The sequence below is a fragment of the Lathamus discolor genome, chromosome Z (assembly GCF_037157495.1).
Source record: "Lathamus discolor isolate bLatDis1 chromosome Z, bLatDis1.hap1, whole genome shotgun sequence".
Classification (NCBI taxonomy): Eukaryota; Metazoa; Chordata; class Aves; order Psittaciformes; family Psittacidae; genus Lathamus; species Lathamus discolor.
Window position 1 is genome coordinate 81,870,136 of NC_088909.1, and position 19,669 is coordinate 81,889,804.

A 19,669-nucleotide genomic window follows, 5' to 3' on the forward strand; every position below is an offset into this window, starting at 1 on the left:
TTGTTGGAAAAGCAGTAGAGCAGCTCACATCATCCATCAAGTTCCTGGAACGCACAGAGGACTGCTTCCTCATACAAATGTTAGATGTGCCAACCAGGAATAAGGCACTGCTGGACTTGCTACTCACAAACCAGGAAAACCTGCTCTGTACTATCTCGGTTAGTAGTAGAGTTGGTGCTGTGATCACAACATGGTGGAGCTTGGGATCCAGCTGAGCATGCTGAAGGTTAGTACTAAGACAAAGGTTTTAGATTCAGAGGAGCAATCAGAGCTCAGCTGGGAGGGGTTTCCTGAGAAGCTTTCATGGAGGATAAAGAAGCTATGAGTGCTAGGAGATTTTCAAGAACTCTCTCCTGGAAGCACAAACCAGTTCATCCCCTTTAAAAGTAAAAGAAGTAAGGAGGTGGAGCAAAAGACCTCCTTGGTTTTAACTGTGAGCTTCTGAGTCTTCTCAAAACCAAGAGAGAAATGTACCAGATGCAGAAAAGTGAACAAATACCCACTGAGAACTACAAGATCATTGCTAGGGTCTGCAGAGATGCAGTTGGAAAAGCAAAAGCTCAGCTCCAATTGAAATTGGACAGAGATGTAGGAAAAAAACCCTCAAGAAAGGTTTCTTCAAGTACATAAACATCAAACAGAAACAGAAGGAAAACAGTGGCCTGATGGAATTAGTCACCAACAGTGCTGAAAAGGCAGAGGTTCTCAATAGTTGCTTCACCTCTGTCTTTACCAGCACTGCTGAGCCCCAGGCCTTGGGAACAAAAACCCAGGTTGATGCAAACACAGACCCACCATCAGTGAAGGAAGAGTTGGCCTGTGAATTATTACAGCAGCTTGACCCCTGCAAATTGAGAGGACCTCACAGGCTGGAGAGGTTTCAGAGAAGGGCCACAATGATAATTCAAGGACTGGGAAGCCTACTGTATGAGGAACAGCTGAGAGAACTGGGTTTGTTCAGCTTTGAGAAAGGAAGGTTTGGGGAGACATAATAACCATGTGCCAGTATTTAAAGGGTGGTTAGAAAGAACATGGAGACTGCCCTTTATAGGAGTCCCATGGAAAAGATCAGCGGTACTTCAGACTGGGAAATACATGGATTCTCCAGGATCATCCACTTACATTTTTGGGAAACTGACTTTTAAAATTAAACTTTGTGTAGAAGACTAACCTTGTGTATATCCTAGTTCAAGACAGACTCTGGTCCATTCTCTTTTGTAAGCTACACATTTTCATAAACTTTTTCTGAATTTTCTTCTGACCAGTATGTCCTTCCTTTGTCCTTCCTCAGAGTTTGCTACTGTAAGTAACAAACATGGGGCCATATTATCCCAGGAGTTCCTAGGAGGATTTCCCAGCAAGGGTCAGTATGCATGTGGGGATGCAAGGGAGTTTCTGTTGCATCTCCTTTCAAAGAGGCTGTAAAACACAGTGCACTGGATAAACAAAAATACCCTATCAGGAAACAGTGTAAACAGCGATAGGGCCATCTGAGAATACCCGGAGAATATTTTATCCCCAAGTTACAAGTAACTGATCTTTACGCAGTTACACTCAGAGCACAGTACCTCACCAAAATGCCAGCAAACTGTGAGAAGAACAGGCAATGCAGGACGTTACCTAGTCAGAATACTTCATGCAGCTGAATTTCCAATAAAAGCATTCAGGACAAGATCTACAGATAAAAATTCCCTGTTAACTCCTAGAAGTATCCAACCTCAGGAACAAGACACAAACGATTTATTAATTGGCATGTGTGTCCATGCACACACAGAGACCACACACACTCAATGTCATGAAGATCAAGGAGAGCAAGTGCAAAGTCCTGCAACTGGGGATAGCGAGGCCCACCCACATGCTAGGGACCACACCACTGGAAAGCAGCCTTGCTGAAAAGGACCTTCTGGTCCTGGTGAACACCAAGCTGAACGTAAGTCAGCAAATGCGCCCTTGTGACAAAACTGGTGAGCATGTCCTGCACTGCAATAGGAGAAGTGCTGGCAGCAGGTTGAAGGAAGTGATCCTTGCCCTTTACTCAGCAATGGTGAGGCCACACCTGGACTGCTGTGTCCAGTTCTAGGCTACTCAGTACAAGAGAGATTTGGACATATGACTGTGAAGGGACAGCAAGGTGTTGAAGGGACAGGAGCATCTTTCCTAGGAGAAAGGCTGAAGAAATCTGGGACAGTTTAGCCTCAGGTAAAGAAGGCCCAGGGGGAATCTCCTCCATATGTATACATACCCAAAGGGAATGTGCAGCAAAGACAAGCTTTTCTCAGTCTCTCTTCTGACAACTGGAGGCAGTGGGTGCAGACTGAAAAACAGGAGGTGCCCATGAACATCTGGAGACACTTTTTTACCATGAGGGTGACTGAGCCCTGGCAGAGGTTGCCCAGAGAAGCTGGAGAGTCTCCTGCCACTGAGGTACTCAAAAGCCGTCTGGACATGGTGCTAAGCAATGGGCTTCAATTGATCATGCTGGAGCAAGGGCTTTGGATGGCATGGCCTGCAGAGAGCCCTTTCAACCTCAGTCACTGTGTAATTCTAAGCTTATAGCCATCTTCTTGCAGACAGTTGAGCAGATACTTTTCTTCCAAGAATTTCTGACAGAGACTTCCATGGGAAATGAAGTTTGCTTCAATGCCATCCCATTTTCCTGCCAACAAAGGACAGTGGAATTGTGGGGCAGCAGCCCCACAACCTCAAACCCGCCCTGTCCTCTGAACTAGCCTGAGGACAATGTAGCTGTGCACCTGAGCTTGTCTACTCCCAGGTAACATTCCAAGGCAAATGAGGAAAGCAAGGTGGAAGGAGAGCATAGGTACTCAAGCTTTACATGTGTCCTGGCTTCAGCAGTAGCAGTCACTTTTCTCCTTCTTAGTAGCTGGTGCAGCGCTGTGGTTTTGACTTTCAGCCTGGGAACAGCGCTGGTAACACCGATGTTTTTAGTTGTTGCTCAGTAATATTTACTCTGACCAAGGACTTTCTGAGCCTCATGCTCTGCCAGGGAGGAGGGGAAGCTGGGAGGAAGCAGAGACAGGACACCTGACCCAAACTGACCAAAGCGGTATTCCATACCACAGCACGTCATGCCCAGTATATAAACGGGGCACAGTTACAGAATCACAGAATCACAGAATCCCAAGGGTTGGAAGGGACCTCAAAAGATCATCTAGTCCAACCCCCCTGCAAGAGCAGGGTAACCTACAGTACATCACACAGGAACTTGTCCAGGCGGGCCTTGAATATCTCCAGTGTAGGAGACTCCACAACCCCCCTGGGCAACCTGTTCCAGTGCTCTGTCACTCTTACAGTAAAGAAGTTCTTCCTGATGTTAACGTGGAACTTCCTATGCTCCAGTTTACACCCATTGCCCCTTGTCCTATCACTGGATATCACTGAAAAAAGCCTAGCTCCATCATCCTGACACCCACCCTTTACATATTTGTAAACATTGATGAGGTCACCCCTCAGTCTCCTCTTCTCCAAGCTAAAGAGACCCAGCTCCCTCAGCCTCTCCTCATAAGGGAGATGTTCCACTCCCTTAATCATCTTTGTGGCTCTGCGCTGGACTCCTTCAAGCAATTCCCTGTCCTTCTTGAACAGAGGGGCCCAGAACTGGACGCAATATTCCAGATGCGGCCTCACCAAGGCTGAGTAGAGGGGGAGGAGAACCTCTCTTGACCTACTAACCACTCCCTTTCTAATGCACCCTAAGATGCCATTTGCCTTCTTGGCCGCAAGAGCACATTGCTGGCTCATGGTCATCCTCCTATCCACCAGGACCCCCAGGTCCCTTTCCCCTTCGCTACTTTCCAGCAGGTCACCCCCCAACCTGTACTGGTACATGGGGTTGTTCTTCCCCAGATGCAAGACTCTACACTTGCCCTTGTTAAATCTCATCAAGTTTCTCCCCGCCCAACTCTCCAGCCTGTCCAGGTCTCGCTGAATGGCAGCACAGTCCTCTGGTGTGTCAGCCACTCCTCCCAGTTTTGTGTCATCAGCAAACTTGCTGAGGGTGCACTCAGTTCCCTCATCCAGGTCATTGATGAAAATATTAAACAGCACCGGTCCCAGCACCGACCCCTGAGGGACTCCACTAGTCACAGAAGTAACTTCTGGGTAACTTCTAGTTACCCAGAAGGTCTGCTCTGGTCGGGCTGGGTATCGGTGGGTGGTGAGTGGTTGTGTTCTCTTCCCTTGTTATTTCCCTTATCATTATTATTATTGGTGGTAGCAACAGTGATTTCTGTTATACCTTATTTACTGGACTGTTCTTATCTAAACCGGTGGGAGTTACATTCTTTTGATTCTTTTCACCATCCCTCCAGGAGCAGGGGGAGGAGGGAGGAGGAGTGAGCAAGCAGCTGCGTGGTTCTGGGTTGGCGGCTGGGCTTAAATCGCGACAACATGCAAAGCTGCACCCACTGGAGTGAGAGGGACATCACATTGGTCTTCAGGCCTCCTATTGCTATACTTAGCAGAGTAACAGGCATGATGGTGAAACCGTCAGCTTAAGGATTCAGAGCTGACACCAGCCTACAACGAATGGGTGTAGGTGCATGCATTCTGGCTGTTAAAGATGTAGAACTGAACTTGGCAAATCTCCCCATGACAAAGACAGATGCTTGTGTGTTCAGCATTCACCTAGGAGCTGGCTGAGTGTTAAGAGTTTCAGGGCAGGGAAACAGTGGCACCTTAAAGAACAGCAGGGGAATAAGAATTGAAGAACAAAGGCAATAAAACCAAAGTGCTATGGGAAGAACCAGCAGGTTTCCTAGCAGGGAAGAGCAGTGGAGAACCAGAGAGCCCAGAGCACTCTGGCCAGATAGAAGAGACATGGGGAAGAACTGAGATGGGTTCAAATTCAAGGCCCTGTCCTGGAGCCCATGGGCAGCAGGCTGAACCATCAGCCCAGGAGCTGCATAGGGACGGTGATAAACACCACTCCACTGAATTGTGCTGCCTTAGTGGGGTGGAGTACCAGAGCTTGCCCTGTCCTCTGAAAGCCTGGACACCAGGATGGTCTGGGAAGTGCAAGCAACAGTTTTTGTGGCACCAACAGACTGCCAAGGGGGACTTTAGCCAGTGCTCATCACAGCAGGGCAGCGCCTCCCACAGAGTGAGCACCTGAGAGCAGCAAGAAGGCCTAGACCCTGGTGTGCGGGGTGCCAGGTCTCTGGTGGGATGGAGGGCTGTGTCTGGGAGAGACAGGGGAGCTGAGCCACCACCATGCCCCTCGCCAGCGGTCAGGCTGCTCAGGCCTCACATACCTCAGAAACCCCTCTTTGGTCCCAGACATGGCTGCTCCCATTGTGGACCCCCACTATAGCCAGTCCCCAGAGCCAAGGTGTCCCCTGAATGGAATGGGCCTGTGCTTTGGGGATCATGGCCCCCAGACAATGCCAGGCTCGGAAAACTCCTTCCTAGGGCAAAATGGGAGGCAGTCCTTGTGTCAAAGGACTTTTGTCAAAGACCATAGGCAAGGAGAGGCTGTGAAAGCATGTCTCCCCGTGCTTCCAACATGGGGATGTTTTCTTTGGTTAGGAAACATTGCTGTGGCGGAGAGAAAAAGGAAAGGCTGAGGAAGGCCTCAGCCTGCGAAAGGCAGAAAGAAGTTGGCTGCTTTGAGAGGGACACTGAAGTGACATTGCTCTGCACCACACAAACAGTCACATCCCTCTGGTGTGTTCCTCCATTTTCCTCTTTAATTCTTATCAAAGGTAGGTCTCCACACGAGTGTTTCCAGTCGCCTTTGTCTCCACCATCTTCCCATGCACCTGCACTCGATAAATGCAGGTGTACCTTGGTCTACCCCAGTTGTTCTGTATGCCGAGTTTCAGAAGCCGAAAGGCTCTGGGGATGCCATTCTGCAAAGAAAGCACAGCAAAAAGCAGCGTCACTCCTGGGAGGCAAAGAGTGAGAGCAGGCTCCACGTGTCCTCCTCTGCCAGCCAGACCCCTGCTCTGGGACCAGCCCCTGCTCTGGCTGAGGAAGCAGCTTCTCCCTCCTGCCCTTCTCCCACCCAGGAGGCAAAGGATTCCTGTGCCCTTGCAGAGCAAACAGCCAGCCTCAAGAGAGAATGTGGTGGGCAGCTGTGGGGACACTGTGGGGTCACCTGTGCCAGGAAGCAGGACCAGGGGAAAGCCCTGCTGCCGGAGCACGGTGCTGAGCATCCTCCTCGCCACCGCCTGCCCTGCAGGTGCCGACAGGCAGCTCTGGGCACCACAACATTCAGGCCCCTGTCCTGCCAGGGACTGTCCACTCTCCCCCTGCAAGCGACTTGCTGGCAAACTGGTGTTTCTGCCCTGGCCTCCTGCCCACACGCACCCACTGTACCTGCAGAGGGAAGGTCTGAGTTGGCTCTTTCTGCAGGCTGTAGAGGAATGACCCCAGCAGAGTTTCGCCCTGGCCTTCCTCATCCAGTCCCTTGGAGATAAACGCACAGGAGAGCAGGTCAGGCTCAACCTGACCATGAGCAAATGCTCATGCCAGATCTGGGCCCGTGATCTGCACCACACTCCTGCGCCTCTGGCGCGGTCTGGCACAGAGGGAGACCCATGGCGCTGTGTCTCCTCCTCAGGGCCCTGGAGGTGCTGGGCCAACACGTGCTGAGTGAGTCTGTGGAACGTCCCCTCTAGGAAGGGCAGTGCTTGGAAGCACACACCTCTCTGCAGATGCGCAGGGAGCAGCAAGGCCTGGTTACAGCTTTACCCGTGGTCAGGTCCCAGCCCCGAGCCCAGCACACACTTACAGAGACAGTGAAATCCCTGGGCATGCTATTGACAGTCGCCAGTGGAGTGGCTATCTTGGAGCTGTACTGTAAGGTGATGGCCGTTGGTTGTACTTCTGTGGGCAGTCGGATTAGCACTTCGCTCTGAGACTGTTGCATAGGCCAGCAGTACCCTGGGGAAGCATCAGGCTAAAAGTAGAGGGCAAGAGAAGTGAATGCGAGGGCTTCGCTCCCCTGCTTGCAGAAGCACAGGCAGCACTGTTCCCCGGGCCGTGCTTCTGCTGGAGATGCATGGGGTGTTGGGAAACAGGCAGAAGCAACCCCCTTTTTCTAGGGAGCTAAGCCCTGTGTGGGACCTCAGCTGTCAGGCACCAGATCCTTGCCCTGGACCCGAGCAAGACCCCTGGCCTGACAGGATACAGCCCAGGGCTTGGCTCCAGCCTGATCCAGAGAGGCAAGAGAGGCAGCACTGGCAGTTTCTGCTACTGTACCTGCACAAAGGTATCCTCAAAGGGTTGACGGAACAGGGACGGAAACACCCTTCTGAGCCATGCAGAGGTGCTGGATGATCTCTGCAGGTCGATGGCAGTCCCTGAGGGCAGAAGAAGGCAGCTGACTGCAACTGGCCCTAGGTGCAAAGGACCTGGTGGCTGCAGGTGACTGCTAAGTCATGCAGCACTGGATGCTCGGAGGTGCCCCGGGAAACGCAGGGGATGCCTGCGCCGGGTGATGGCATCTCTCTCCCAGCCGCACAAAGGGAAGATCTGTGGGTGCTGGGGAACAGTGAGCCCCCACGGCAAGGGCAGCGCAGACCCAAGCAGGGTCCTGCTGCGTGGACAGCAGAGGGTGATGCAGCCATATGCTTTCATTCTGCACGAAAGCCCCACGGAGCGGGAGAGGGCAGAAATGCTGTCAGGGGCATGGCCGAGGCAGCAGTGAGGGCTCTGGCAGCAGGGCTGGGGTGAGCCTAAGGGAGCCACACTGCTACAGTCATGCTCGTGGGCCCCGTGGTTTTGTCCCGCCTCTCTCTACCTGGGGGAGCAGTGTCTGCAGCACTGCCTGCTTTCAGGAGTGCCGAGCACGAGCCCGGCACACGAAGAGCTGCCTGGACCCAAGGGCTGCCCATACCTGTGCTTTTGAGAGCCCAGCCAGGCACCTCCACGGGGTCAGACATTGCCTCTCTCATTTGCTGAGCCTCCTGGGGAAGACACCGACGAACAGGGAAACAACCACGTCAGAGCTGGCCAGGAAAAGGGGCTCTCCAGCGCAGAAGCTCAAACCACAGCCCCTGGCAAGGGAGGGGTGCGTAGGCTGGGAGGAGCAGGGCCTCCTGCACCAGGCCCTTCCCGGGCCAGCTGGTGGCCTTTTCCTGCCCAGCCCTCTTTCCAGAGTGCAGGGTCACCTTCTTCATGGAGCGGATTTCTGCAGCCAGATGTGTCAGCTCATCCCTCAGCTGCTGAAGCTCTCCAGCTCGTCCTTTCCACACATCATGTGCGTTCCTGCAATCACCAGGAAATCGCACCTTGTCAGATCACTGCCCAGCAATGCGCGGAGCCTCCAAGCCCAGGAGCAGCACAGTGATGCTCGAGCCCCTTTTCTTTCCCTGGTTTACAAGGGCTTCCTTCCCCCTCCAGGTTTAGCCCAGGGCCTCCTGGTCAGGTGCAGAAGACACGAGCTCTGGGCGCTGTGCAAGTGAGAGCGAATAGCACGGGCTCATGTGCCCGTGTTGTCCCCACCAAACATGCTGCAGGGCTGGGGAGAGGAGAGGGCTCTTACCACAGTGAACTCAGGTCAGCTGCAGGCTGCCCCTGGAAGGGAAAGGCTCTTGTTGGAGTCCGATAGCAGCCGGGGCTTCTCCGAGCTGGCAGCTCTAGGAAGGCACAGCAGAAGCTGCTGCCGCTGCTGTGGGTCACTGCCTGGCACCGCAGGACCGGGCGATTCACCCACCCACCCATCGCCTGCAGTGCTCCCTGGCAGGACTTTCCTGTCCCACTGACCTGTGGCGCATTCTTCCCACGCAGCCGCCACGTGAGCAGTGAGGTCCCGCACCAGGCACCAGCTGTAACATCACCAAGAGAGAGTCAATTTACTGCGCTTTCTAAAGATCCCTGTAGTGACACGGTCTCCTCCCACAGCGGGGTGGCAAGAGGTTGGCCGAGGACACCACAAAGGGGTGCAGGAGAGGAGGCAGCTCCAAGCAGGGACTCTTGCCCTGGGCCTCGGGGCGCTGCACAGCCCTGCTTCCAGGCTTGGCACCCCGCTGCTATGCCCCATTTCATCTGCATGCAGCGAGCATCTTGCGACCTCCCAGATCCACAAAGGTGAGATGTTGTATGGGCTACACAGGCCTTCAGCGCCTCTCCCTCACGCTGAAGCTCGCACCTCGCTCCTCTGAGCCTCCGCTGGCAGCGGGTAAATACTAACCGAGAGCAGCGAGGGTCATCAAGCAGATCATGAAGAGCCCCTCGTTCCTGCAATACAGAGTCCTGGGGTTAGCGGTGCTCAAGGCAGAGCCCTGCCCAGAGGAATTTCTCCTACCTGCTGAACAACAATTTGCAGGGGAGCCGGGGGTTCTCCTGGTGGGGAGCACTACCAGCTTCCCATCTGATCACCCTGACCCTCTGGCACCCCTGAGCTCCATGTCAGTAACAGACACTTCTTGCACTCACAGGATGGAGATGCCTATTCTGAGGCGTCTCTGAAGGAACATCGCGGCCATCGCCACCCCGTAACCAATGCTGAATAGCAGCCCTAGGCAAAGAAATGGGAGAAAAGCCTGAGGAGACTTCCTGAGGAGCCCTGTCTAGGCTATGGCCAGCCCCTGTGAGGAGGTGGGTGCTGGTCCTGCACATCTCCTTCCTGTGGGACAGGGACAGGGCAGCCTTTTGCCCTGGAGGGGATTGCTTGTTTCTCGCCGGAGGCCCCGCAGGATCCCCTTGCAGGCAGGGCGCTGACAGCAAGGCTGGGGAAGGACTGTGGATGAGGCTCTGGGCCCTACATCTCTGCCGCGTGCGGGTGCTCGTGGTTACGACAGTAGCCCCATGGTTATCACAGACACGCTGGCCAGCTCTGTCATGGTCACATAGGCAAAATGGCCCCAGGCCGCTCCTGGAGCAGGATGATACTGACTCTTCTGGGGTCTCGATCCCAGCTGAGCCAGGCAGGCCTGGTGCAAGCATGGGGTGAAAGGCAGCACTGAACTTACACTCTGTGCCTGCAGCAGTGCGGCCGCAGCGTGCTGGCTCTTTGCAGCTGGTCCCCTGGTCCTCCTGAGAAGAGGGGCACCTGTGGGAGGGGAAAAGGCAGGACACTGTCTGGCACCGCCTTCTTGCCGCATGAGCCAAGGCCCTGGCCAGAAGACAGGCCTGTGGGCAGAGGGGAGCAGCTGCCCTCCTCCAAAGCCCCCTCTTCCTCCCAGGGCCTCTGCAGCGCCACAGCCAGAGCCCTCCAGCAGGAGCGTGGGGTTTGGCCCCAGGGGCCAGAGGGGCTTTCAGCTGAGCCTCTTCCCCACTCACAGCGGGTTTCCCAAGCCTGGGACTGTTGTGCTGCCCACCGCGCTCCCCAGCTCCTCCATCGTGCACCCCCAGCCCCTGCTTTAGCCTCTGAGGGCCTGGCCCTCCAGCTGATGGTGCCAGGACGAGCCTCGTACCTGCCCCTGGGGACCCGAGTGGGCCCAGCTGCACGTCCGTCCCTGCTGCTGCTGGCCGTCCTCACGAGGGCAGTGCACTGCGCTCTTGGAGGAGCCTTTCTCATCTTGGGGGACAAAGGAAGCTCCCCTGCAAGCCTGTCTGTCCTCCTTCCGAAGCAGGAGTGTTGCCTGGCTGGGGGAGGGCACTTGGGCAAGAGCCCCGGACCAGCTGCCAGGAGGAGAACGCCAGACACGGGCAGATAGCCACCAGGACACAGCAAACTCCTACCAGGCAGGAGGTGGTGGCCCAAGTGCTGTATGAGCCACCTTAACGTCACAGGTTCCTGGCTCCACATGATGTGCAGCCTTGACTGTGACATCACTGGTGAGCAAGGGCCAGGGATACACCCCGCTGCTCACTCAGTGCTCTGGGTTGCATCTGTGAGTAGCCGGTGCTGAAAATACACCAGCGTTCTCTGGTGCTGACCTGTGCCTGCAGAGCTCAAGGCTTGCTTGGTTTCTGCCTGGGTGTCCCCCACTGAGTAGGCTGTGCGGGTGGGCAAGAGCTGGGACAGCCAAGCCAAACTGACTCGACTCCATTCCATGTGAGGTCGTGCTTTGAAATAAAGCCTCGGTCTTTGGTCAGCCCTGTCAGCCGAAGGTTCCCATGCGGAAGCAAAGGGGTGCTGCCTCTGGGTGACACCAGGCTGGGCCTGGGGCCGCATGGGGCTTTGGCTTGCTCTGTCCCTTTGTCTCTACATTGTCATGGGGAGCTCCAGTCAGCAAAGGGGCCCCAGGAATGGGGCTGCTGCGTGCTTCCATCCTCAGTGAGGGGCATGAGCACCCAGGATACCTCAATGTCTCCATATGGGCTGGTCCATGCACCCCAGCGACTCCTGTGGCATGAGCCAGCCAATTCCTGTGAATCCATGCGTCTCCAATTTAGAGAGAGGCACAGATTTCATGGATGGACTGCTCAGTGGATAAGGAATTGCTGGATGGCCGCACAAAGACAGTTGTGGTCAGTGGCTCAATGTGCAGCTGGAGATGGGTAACAGTGGGGAAGCGCTGGCACGTGTTGCCCAGAGAAGCTGTGTCTGTCCCACCCTTGGCAGTGGTCAAGGCCAGGCTGGATGGGGCTTTGAGCAATGTGGTCAAGTGGAAGGTGTCCTTGCCTGTGGCAGGGGGGTTGGCACTAGATGATCTTTAAGGTCCCTTGCAACCCTGACCAATCTATGATTCTATGTTTCTGTGATACCTACCAGAGGTAAAAGAGTCCTGCTGTGCCAGCTTAGGCAGGCGGGAGTCCCCAGTGTGGAAGCCCTGGCCAGAATGAAGCCTTGGGTAGCCTATCGGCAGATGTCCCTGCCACAGCTCCTCCACGGGCCACAGCCCCGCAGATTAGTCTTGTTGCCTGTCCATGCCTAGGCACCTGTGCTGCTCCACACACCCCTGCCCACTGTACTGAGGTACTGCGTGTCCCTGTCCCAGCGCTGGCTGTGGTGGGACTGCTGCAGGAGTCACTGTGGGCAGACGTGGCCAGTCCCAGCCAGCTGCAATGGGCCCATTGCAGGAGACAGCTAAGCACACCCCTAAGGCTTCTTAGGATGAGACGTACCCCAGGGGTCAGTAGCAGGTCCACTCCTGAAGTTTAACATCTCCAGTAATGATCTAGATGATGAAGCAGAGCATGCCCTGAGCAAGTTTGCCAGCGCCACAGAACTGATGCACCAGCAGTCATGCTGCCCTACAGGGGGACTTCAGAAAGCAGGAGAAAAGGGTGAGCTTTAGTTCATCGTGGAACGAAAAGTCTTGCACATGAACGGAGAACAACCCATGAACCAGTACATGCTGGTGTTCGTGTTCACATTCAACACTAAATTGAACAAAGCAAAGCCCTGCACAGGGAGATTCTCTCTTACTAGCTAAGGAGCAGTAATTTACATGGGACCTAGGGGGTCTCCTGGTGGGGAGCACCAGCAGCCCCCATCTGATGGCCCTGTCCCTATGGCAGCCCCAAGCTCCGTGTCCACAGCAGTTATGTGTTATACTCACAGGGTGGAGGTGCCTGGGCTCAGACATCTCAGAATGGAGGTCACAGCCACTGCCAGACTGAACACCAACCCTGGGCAAAGAAACGGGAGAAAAGGCTGAGGACCATTCTTGAGGATACTAGCGAATTCCAGATCCCTGCAGGGACGTGGGAACCGGTCCTCCCTCCCTGGAAGGACCAGTGGGACAGGGCAGACATCACGTCTTACGGAGCGGGGCTTGTTTCACCCTGGGAGTGAGGAGCGGAGGGCTGGGCAGGATCCGCTTGCAGGCAGGGAACAGATGGCATGCCTGGGGAAGGAGGGCGGCATGAGTGGTGGGGTACCCTGTAGTTACTACAGTATCCGACAAAGACATGGACATGGTAGGCAGCTCCAAATAATCAACAGGGGAGGTGGCTTCAGGCCTCCCTTGGGGCAGGATGACTCGGATTCCGCAGGGCCCTGAGCGCCAGGCGAGCGAGGCAGGCTTGGTGCAACCATGGTGTTGAAAGGCAGCACTGGAGTTACCCTCATTTTCTGCAGCACTGCTGTGGGCAGGCCCCTGCTGCCTGGTGCTCTGGGCCTCCTGAGATCTTGCCTGTGCACTGCTGGCTCTCTTCCTTGGAGGGGCAGCCCCTTCTACTTTTGTAGAAGCCATTCCCCTCACCATGCTGGTGAGAAATGAAGCCTGTCTGAGAGCTCATTTGCCCTCCTTCAGGTGCAGGAGTGTTGTCTGTCTGGGCACACCTCCTCCTGGAGTCAGCTGTGAGCAGTACTCCTGCCACTGGCACTCAGCCACCATCACTCTGCCGTGCACTCCCATCCTCAGTAAGATGCACGAGCATGCAGCTGAGCCAGGCAGGCCTGGTGCAAGCATGGGGTGAAAGGCAGCACTGAACTTACACTCTGTGCCTGCAGCAGTGCGGCCGCAGCGTGCTGCCTCTTTGCAGCTGGTCCCCTGGTCCTCCTGAGAAGAGGGGCACCTGTGGGAGGGGAAAAGGCAGGACACTGTCTGGCACCGCCTTCTTGCCGCATGAGCCAAGGCCCTGGCCAGAAGACAGGCCTGTGGGCAGAGGGGAGCAGCTGCCCTCCTCCAAAGCCCCCTCTTCCTCCCAGGGCCTCTGCAGCGCCACAGCCAGAGCCCTCCAGCAGGAGCGTGGGGTTTGGCCCCAGGGGCCAGAGGGGCTTTCAGCTGAGCCTCTTCCCCACTCACAGCGGGTTTCCCAAGCCTGGGACTGTTGTGCTGCCCACCGCGCTCCCCAGCTCCTCCATCGTGCACCCCCAGTTCCTCCATCGTGTCCCCCCAGCCCCTGCTTTAGCCTCTGAGGGCATGACCCTCCAGCTGATGGTCCCAGGAGGAACAAACCCTCATACTGTCCTCAGGGCAATGAGGGTTGAGGGGCGGGGAGTGGACCTGTTAGGGTGGGGGGACAAAGGGAAGAAAATGGCTGCCATATGCTTTCATCCTCCAGGAAAGCTCCACAGAATGGGAGAGGGCAGAAATGCTGCCAGGGTCACAGCCAAGGCAGCAGTGAGAGCTCTGGCAGCAGGGCTGGGGTGAGCCTAAGGGAACCACACAGCTGAGACAGGGGAGTCCTAAGATTTAAAACTTGTTGCTGTTTGGGTAATTAGTTCGCATTGTTGATGTAATTAGTGATAATATACCCTAATCCCATTGTTAGTGCAACCTAAGGGTTAACAAAGCCCGGGACTTAACACCTATGAAAAGTTAGCTGCATTTGTAACTTTTGGGATAAGATCAGCCAATCCAAGGGGAGGCTGAGCCCCTGCACAAGAAGAGAACAGGTGCAAGCCAGCCTTGTGGTCTGGACACATCCAAGGAGTAGCTGAGCCTGCCCAAGACCAACACGTTACTTGCTATGACCAGGGGGAGCTGCTAGCCTTCATCCCCACGACCCCCTACGACCACTACCGAAAAGCACTGCCCGTGCGCAGCTGGAGGAGTTTATGGAAATACTAATTACCGTACGTAACGGGGACAGGTCACGAATATGTAACCACAATGCTCCACATGTTTGGAGGACGGGCGGCTGTGGCACGCACGACTCTGGTGGGATACTCCCGTGCCCCCAGGGCTGAATAAATATACCTACTTTACAGCTCTTAACTGGGTGATTGGTACAGTCATGCTCATGGGCAACACGGTTTTGTCCCACCTCTCTCTGCCTCCCAGAGCAGCCTCTGCAGCGCTGCCTGCTTTCAGGAACGCCAAGCGCGAGCCCAGCACGAAAAGTACTGTGTGTTCCGAGAGCCTGGACACCAGCATGGTCTGGGAAGTGCAAGCAACAGTTTTTGTGGCACCAACAGACTGCCAAGGGGGACTTTAGCCAGTGCTCATCACAGCAGGGCAGCGCCTCCCACAGAGTGAGCACCTGAGAGCAGCAAGAAGGCCTAGACCCTGGTGTGCGGGGTGCCAGGTCTCTGGTGGGATGGAGGGCTGTGTCTGGGAGAGACAGGGGAGCTGAGCCACCACCATGCCCCTCGCCAGCGGTCAGGCTGCTCAGGCCTCACATACCTCAGAAACCCCTCTTTGGTCCCAGACATGGCTGCTCCCATTGTGGACCCCCACTATAGCCAGTCCCCAGAGCCAAGGTGTCCCCTGAATGGAATGGGCCTGTGCTTTGGGGATCATGGCCCCCAGACAATGCCAGGCTCGGAAAACTCCTTCCTAGGGCAAAATGGGAGGCAGTCCTTGTGTCAAAGGACTTTTGTCAAAGACCATAGGCAAGGAGAGGCTGTGAAAGCATGTCTCCCCGTGCTTCCAACATGGGGATGTTTTCTTTGGTTAGGAAACATTGCTGTGGCGGAGAGAAAAAGGAAAGGCTGAGGAAGGCCTCAGCCTGCGAAAGGCAGAAAGAAGTTGGCTGCTTTGAGAGGGACACTGAAGTGACATTGCTCTGCACCACACAAACAGTCACATCCCTCTGGTGTGTTCCTCCATCTTCCTCTTTAATTCTTATCAAAGGTAGGTCTCCACACGAGTGTTTCCAGTCGCCTTTGTCTCCACCATCTTCCCATGCACCTGCACTCGATAAATGCAGGTGTACCTTGGTCTACCCCAGTTGTTCTGTATGCCGAGTTTCAGAAGCCGAAAGGCTCTGGGGATGCCATTCTGCAAAGAAAGCACAGCAAAAACCAGCGTCACTCCTGGGAGGCAAAGAGTGAGAGCAGGCTCCACGTGTCCTCCTCTGCCAGCCAGACCCCTGCTCTGGGACCAGCCCCTGCTCTGGCTGAGGAAGTAGCTTCTCCCTCCTGCCCTTCTCCCACCCAGGAGGCAAAGGATTCCTGTGCCCTTGCAGAGCAAACAGCCAGCCTCAAGAGAGAATGTGGTGGGCAGCTGTGGGGACACTGTGGGGTCACCTGTGCCAGGAAGCAGGACCAGGGGAAAGCCCTGCTGCCGGAGCACGGTGCTGAGCATCCTCCTCGCCACCGCCTGCCCTGCAGGTGCCGACAGGCAGCTCTGGGCACCACAACATTCAGGCCCCTGTCCTGCCAGGGACTGTCCACTCTCCCCCTGCAAGCGACTTGCTGGCAAACTGGTGTTTCTGCCCTGGCCTCCTGCCCACACGCACCCACTGTACCTGCAGAGGGAAAGTCTGAGTTGTCTCTTTCTGCAGGCTGTAGAGGAATGACCCCAGCAGAGTTTCGCCCTGGCCTTCCTCATCCAGTCCCTTGGAGATAAACGCACTGGAGAGCAGGTCAGGCTCAACCTGACCATGAGCAAATGCTCATGCCAGATCTGGGCCCGTGATCTGCACCACACTCCTGCGCCTCTGGCGCGGTCTGGCACAGAGGGAGACCCATGGCACTGTGTCTCCTCCTCAGGGCCCTGGAGGTGCTGGGCCAACACGTGCTGAGTGAGTCTGTGGAACGTCCCCTCTAGGAAGGGCAGTGCTTGGAAGCACACACCTCTCTGCAGATGCGCAGGGAGCAGCAAGGCCTGGTTACAGCTTTACCCGTGGTCAGGTCCCAGCCCCGAGCCCAGCACACACTTACAGAGACAGTGAAATCCCTGGGCATGCTATTGACAGTCGCCAGTGGAGTGGCTATCTTGGAGCAGTACTGTAAGGTGATGGCCGTTGGTTGTACTTCTGTGGGCAGTCGGATTAGCACTTCGCTCTGAGACTGTTGCATAGGCCAGCAGTACCCTGGGGAAGCATCAGGCTAAAAGTAGAGGGCAAGAGAAGTGAATGCGAGGGCTTCGCTCCCCTGCTTGCAGAAGCACAGGCAGCACTGTTCCCCGGGCCGTGCTTCTGCTGGAGATGCATGGGGTGTTGGGAAACAGGCAGAAGCAACCCTGTTTTTCTAGGGAGCCAAGCCCTGTGTGGGACCTCAGCTGTCAGGCACCAGATCCTTGCCCTGGACCCGAGCAAGACCCCTGGCCTGACAGGATACAGCCCAGTGCTTGGCTCCAGCCTGATCCAGAGAGGCAAGAGAGGCAGCACTGGCAGTTTCTGCTACTGTACCTGCACAAAGGTATCCTCAAAGGGTTGACGGAACAGGGACGGAAACACCCTTCTGAGCCATGCAGAGGTGCTGGATGATCTCTGCAGGTCGATGGCAGTCCCTGAGGGCAGAAGAAGGCAGCTGACTGCAACTGGCCCCAGGTGCAAAGGACCTGGTGGCTGCAGGTGACTGCTAAGTCATGCAGCACTGGATGCTCGGAGGTGCCCCGGGAAACGCAGGGGATGCCTGCGCCGGGTGATGGCATCTCTCTCCCAGCCGCACAAAGAGAGGATCTGTGGGTGCTGGGGAACAGTGAGCCCCCACAGCAAGGGCAGCGCAGACCCAAGCAGGGTCCTGCTGCGTGGACAGCAGAGGGTGATGCAGCCATATGCTTTCATTCTGCACGAAAGCTCCACGGAGCGGGAGAGGGCAGAAATGCTGTCAGGGGCATGGCCGAGGCAGCAGTGAGGGCTCTGGCAGCAGGGCTGGGGTGAGCCTAAGGGAGCCACACTGCTACAGTCATGCTCGTGGGCCCCGTGGTTTTGTCCCGCCTCTCTCTACCTGGGGGAGCAGTGTCTGCAGCACTGCCTGCTTTCAGGAGTGCCGAGCACGAGCCCAGCACACGAAGAGCTGCCTGGACCCAAGGGCTGCTCATACCTGTGCTTTTGAGAGCCCAGCCAGGCACCTCCACGGGGTCAGACATTGCCTCTCTCATTTGCTGAGCCTCCTGGAGAAGACACCGACGAACAGGGAAACAACCATGTCAGAGCTGGCCAGGAGAAGGGGCTCTACAGCGCAGAAGCTCAAGCCACAGCCCCTGGCAAGGGAGGGGTGCGTATGCTAGGAGGAGCAGGGCCTCCTGCACCAGGCCCTTCCCGGGCCAGCTGGTGGCCTTTTCCTGCCCAGCCCTCTTTCCAGAGTGCAGGGTCACCTTCTTCATGGAGCGGATTTCTGCAGCCAGATGTGTCAGCTCATCCCTCAGCTGCTGAAGCTCTCCAGCTCGTCCTTTCCACACATCATGTGCGTTCCTGCAATCACCAGGAAATCGCACCTTGTCAGATCACTGCCCAGCAATGCGCGGAGCCTCCAAGCCCAGGAGCAGCACAGTGATGCTCGAGCCCCTTTTCTTTCCCTGGTTTGCAAGGGCTTCCTTCCCCCTCCAGGTTTAGCCCAGGGCCTCCTGGTCAGGTGCAGAAGACACGAGCTCTGGGCGCTGTGCAAGTGAGAGCGAATAGCACGGGCTCATGTGCCCGTGCTGTCCCCACCAAACATGCTGCAGGGCTGGGGAGAGGAGAGGGCTCTTACCACAGTGAACTCAGGTCAGCTGCAGGCTGCCCCTGGAAGGGAAAGGCTCTTGTTGGAGTCCGATAGCAGCCGGGGCTTCCCCGAGCTGGCAGCTCTAGGAAGGCACAGCAGAAGCTGCTGCCGCTGCTGTGGGTCACTGCCTGGCACCGCAGGACTGGGCGATTCACCCACCCACCCATCGCCTGCAGTGCTCCCTGGCAGGACTTTCCTGTCCCACTGACCTGTGGCGCATTCTTCCCACGCAGCCGCCACGTGAGCAGTGAGGTCCCGCACCAGGCACCAGCTGTAACATCACCAAGAGAGAGTCAATTTACTGCGCTTTCTAAAGATCCCTCCTCCCACAGCGGGGTGGCAAGAGGTTGGCCGAGGACACCACAAAGGGGTGCAGGAGAGGAGGCAGCTCCAAGCAGGGACTCTTGCCCTGGGCCTCGGGGCGCTGCACAGCCCTGCTTCCAGGCTTGGCACCCCGCTGCTATGCCCCATTTCATCTGCATGCAGCGAGCATCTTGTGACCTCCCAGATCCACAAAGGCGACATGTTGTATGGGCCACACAGGCCTTCAGCGCCTCTCCCTCACGCTGAAGCTCGCACCTCGCTCCTCTGAGCCTCCGCTGGCAGCGGGTAAATACTAACCGAGAGCAGCGAGGGTCATCAAGCAGATCATGAAGAGCCCCTCGTTCCTGCAATAGAGAGTCCTGGGGTTAGCGGTGCTCAAGGCAGAGCCCTGCCCAGAGGAATTTCTCCTACCTGCTGAACAACAATTTGCAAGGGAGCCGGGGGTTCTCCTGGTGGGGAGCACTACCAGCTTCCCATCTGATCACCCTGACCCTCTGGCACCCCCGAGCTCCATGTCAATAACAGACACTTCTTGCACTCACAGGATGGAGATGCCTATTCTGAGGCGTCTCTGAAGGAACATCGCGGCCATCGCCACCCCGTAACCAATGCTGAATAGCAGCCCTAGGCAAAGAAATGGGAGAAAAGCCTGAGGAGACTTCCTGAGGAGCCCTGTCTGGGCTATGGCCAGCCCCTGTGAGGAGGTGGGTGCTGGTCCTGCACACCTCCTTCCTGTGGGACAGGGACAGGGCAGCCTTTTGCCCTGGAGGGGATTGCTTGTTTCTCGCCGGAGGCCCCGCAGGATCCCCTTGCAGGCAGGGCGCTGACAGCAAGGCTGGGGAAGGACTGTGGATGAGGCTCTGGGCCCTACATCTCTGCCGCGTGCGGGTGCTCGTGGTTACGACAGTAGCCCCATGGTTATCACAGACACGCTGGCCAGCTCTGTCATGGTCACATAGGCAAAATGGCCCCAGGCCGCTCCTGGAGCAGGATGATACTGACTCTTCTGGGGTCTCGATCCCAGCTGAGCCAGGCAGGCCTGGTGCAAGCATGGGGTGAAAGGCAGCACTGAACTTACACTCTGTGCCTGCAGCAGTGCGGTCGCAGCGTGCTGGCTCTTTGCAGCTGGTCCCCTGGTCCTCCTGAGAAGAGGGGCACCTGTGGGAG

At 56.3% G+C, this 19,669-nt stretch overlaps 2 protein-coding genes across 3 annotated transcripts; both read right to left on the minus strand.

The window, feature by feature from the left end:
- Nucleotides 1–5,533: 5,533 nt before the first annotated feature.
- Nucleotides 5,534–9,204, minus strand: LOC136005356 (sperm-associated antigen 4 protein-like). 2 transcript variants are annotated; one of them, XM_065662758.1, is made up of 8 exons: nt 9,158–9,204; nt 8,731–8,792; nt 8,136–8,232; nt 7,862–7,931; nt 7,225–7,325; nt 6,755–6,922; nt 6,340–6,429; nt 5,534–5,870 (listed from the first exon to the last, which is right to left on the minus strand). In XM_065662758.1, exons 2-8 carry the CDS (start codon nt 8,739–8,741, stop codon nt 5,718–5,720), a joined length of 690 nt encoding a protein of 229 aa, XP_065518830.1. In that variant the 5' UTR covers nt 8,742–8,792; nt 9,158–9,204; the 3' UTR covers nt 5,534–5,717. The 2 variants fall into 2 exon arrangements, with proteins under 2 accessions (XP_065518830.1, XP_065518829.1); XM_065662757.1 differs by lacking the exon at nt 9,158–9,204 and having other exon boundaries at nt 8,731–8,849.
- A 6,170-nt stretch (nt 9,205–15,374) lies between these two features.
- Nucleotides 15,375–18,846, minus strand: LOC136005976 (sperm-associated antigen 4 protein-like). The gene is made up of 8 exons (XM_065663869.1): nt 18,800–18,846; nt 18,388–18,449; nt 17,793–17,889; nt 17,519–17,588; nt 16,882–16,982; nt 16,412–16,579; nt 15,997–16,086; nt 15,375–15,527 (listed from the first exon to the last, which is right to left on the minus strand). The coding sequence occupies exons 2-8, from the start codon at nt 18,396–18,398 to the stop codon at nt 15,375–15,377; spliced, it is 690 nt and encodes a 229-aa protein (XP_065519941.1). The 5' UTR covers nt 18,399–18,449; nt 18,800–18,846.
- Nucleotides 18,847–19,669: the final 823 nt, after the last annotated feature.

Coding starts and splice junctions, on each gene's coding strand:
- LOC136005976 (XM_065663869.1), bottom strand. Junction 16,983..17,518: donor CTGGGCTCTCAAAAGCACAG/GTATGAGCAGCC, acceptor TTCTGCCCTCAG/GGACTGCCATCGACCTGCAG. Junction 15,528..15,996: donor CTCAGACTTTCCCTCTGCAG/GTACAGTGGGTG, acceptor CTTTCTTTGCAG/AATGGCATCCCCAGAGCCTT.
- LOC136005356 (XM_065662757.1), bottom strand. CDS start 8,801: ATGTTACAGCTGGTGCCTGGTGCGGGACCTCACTGCTCACGTGGCGGC. Junction 7,932..8,135: donor AAATCCGCTCCATGAAGAAG/GTGACCCTGCAC, acceptor TGTCTTCCCCAG/GAGGCTCAGCAAATGAGAGA. Junction 6,923..7,224: donor TTGAGGATACCTTTGTGCAG/GTACAGTAGCAG, acceptor CTCTACTTTTAG/CCTGATGCTTCCCCAGGGTA.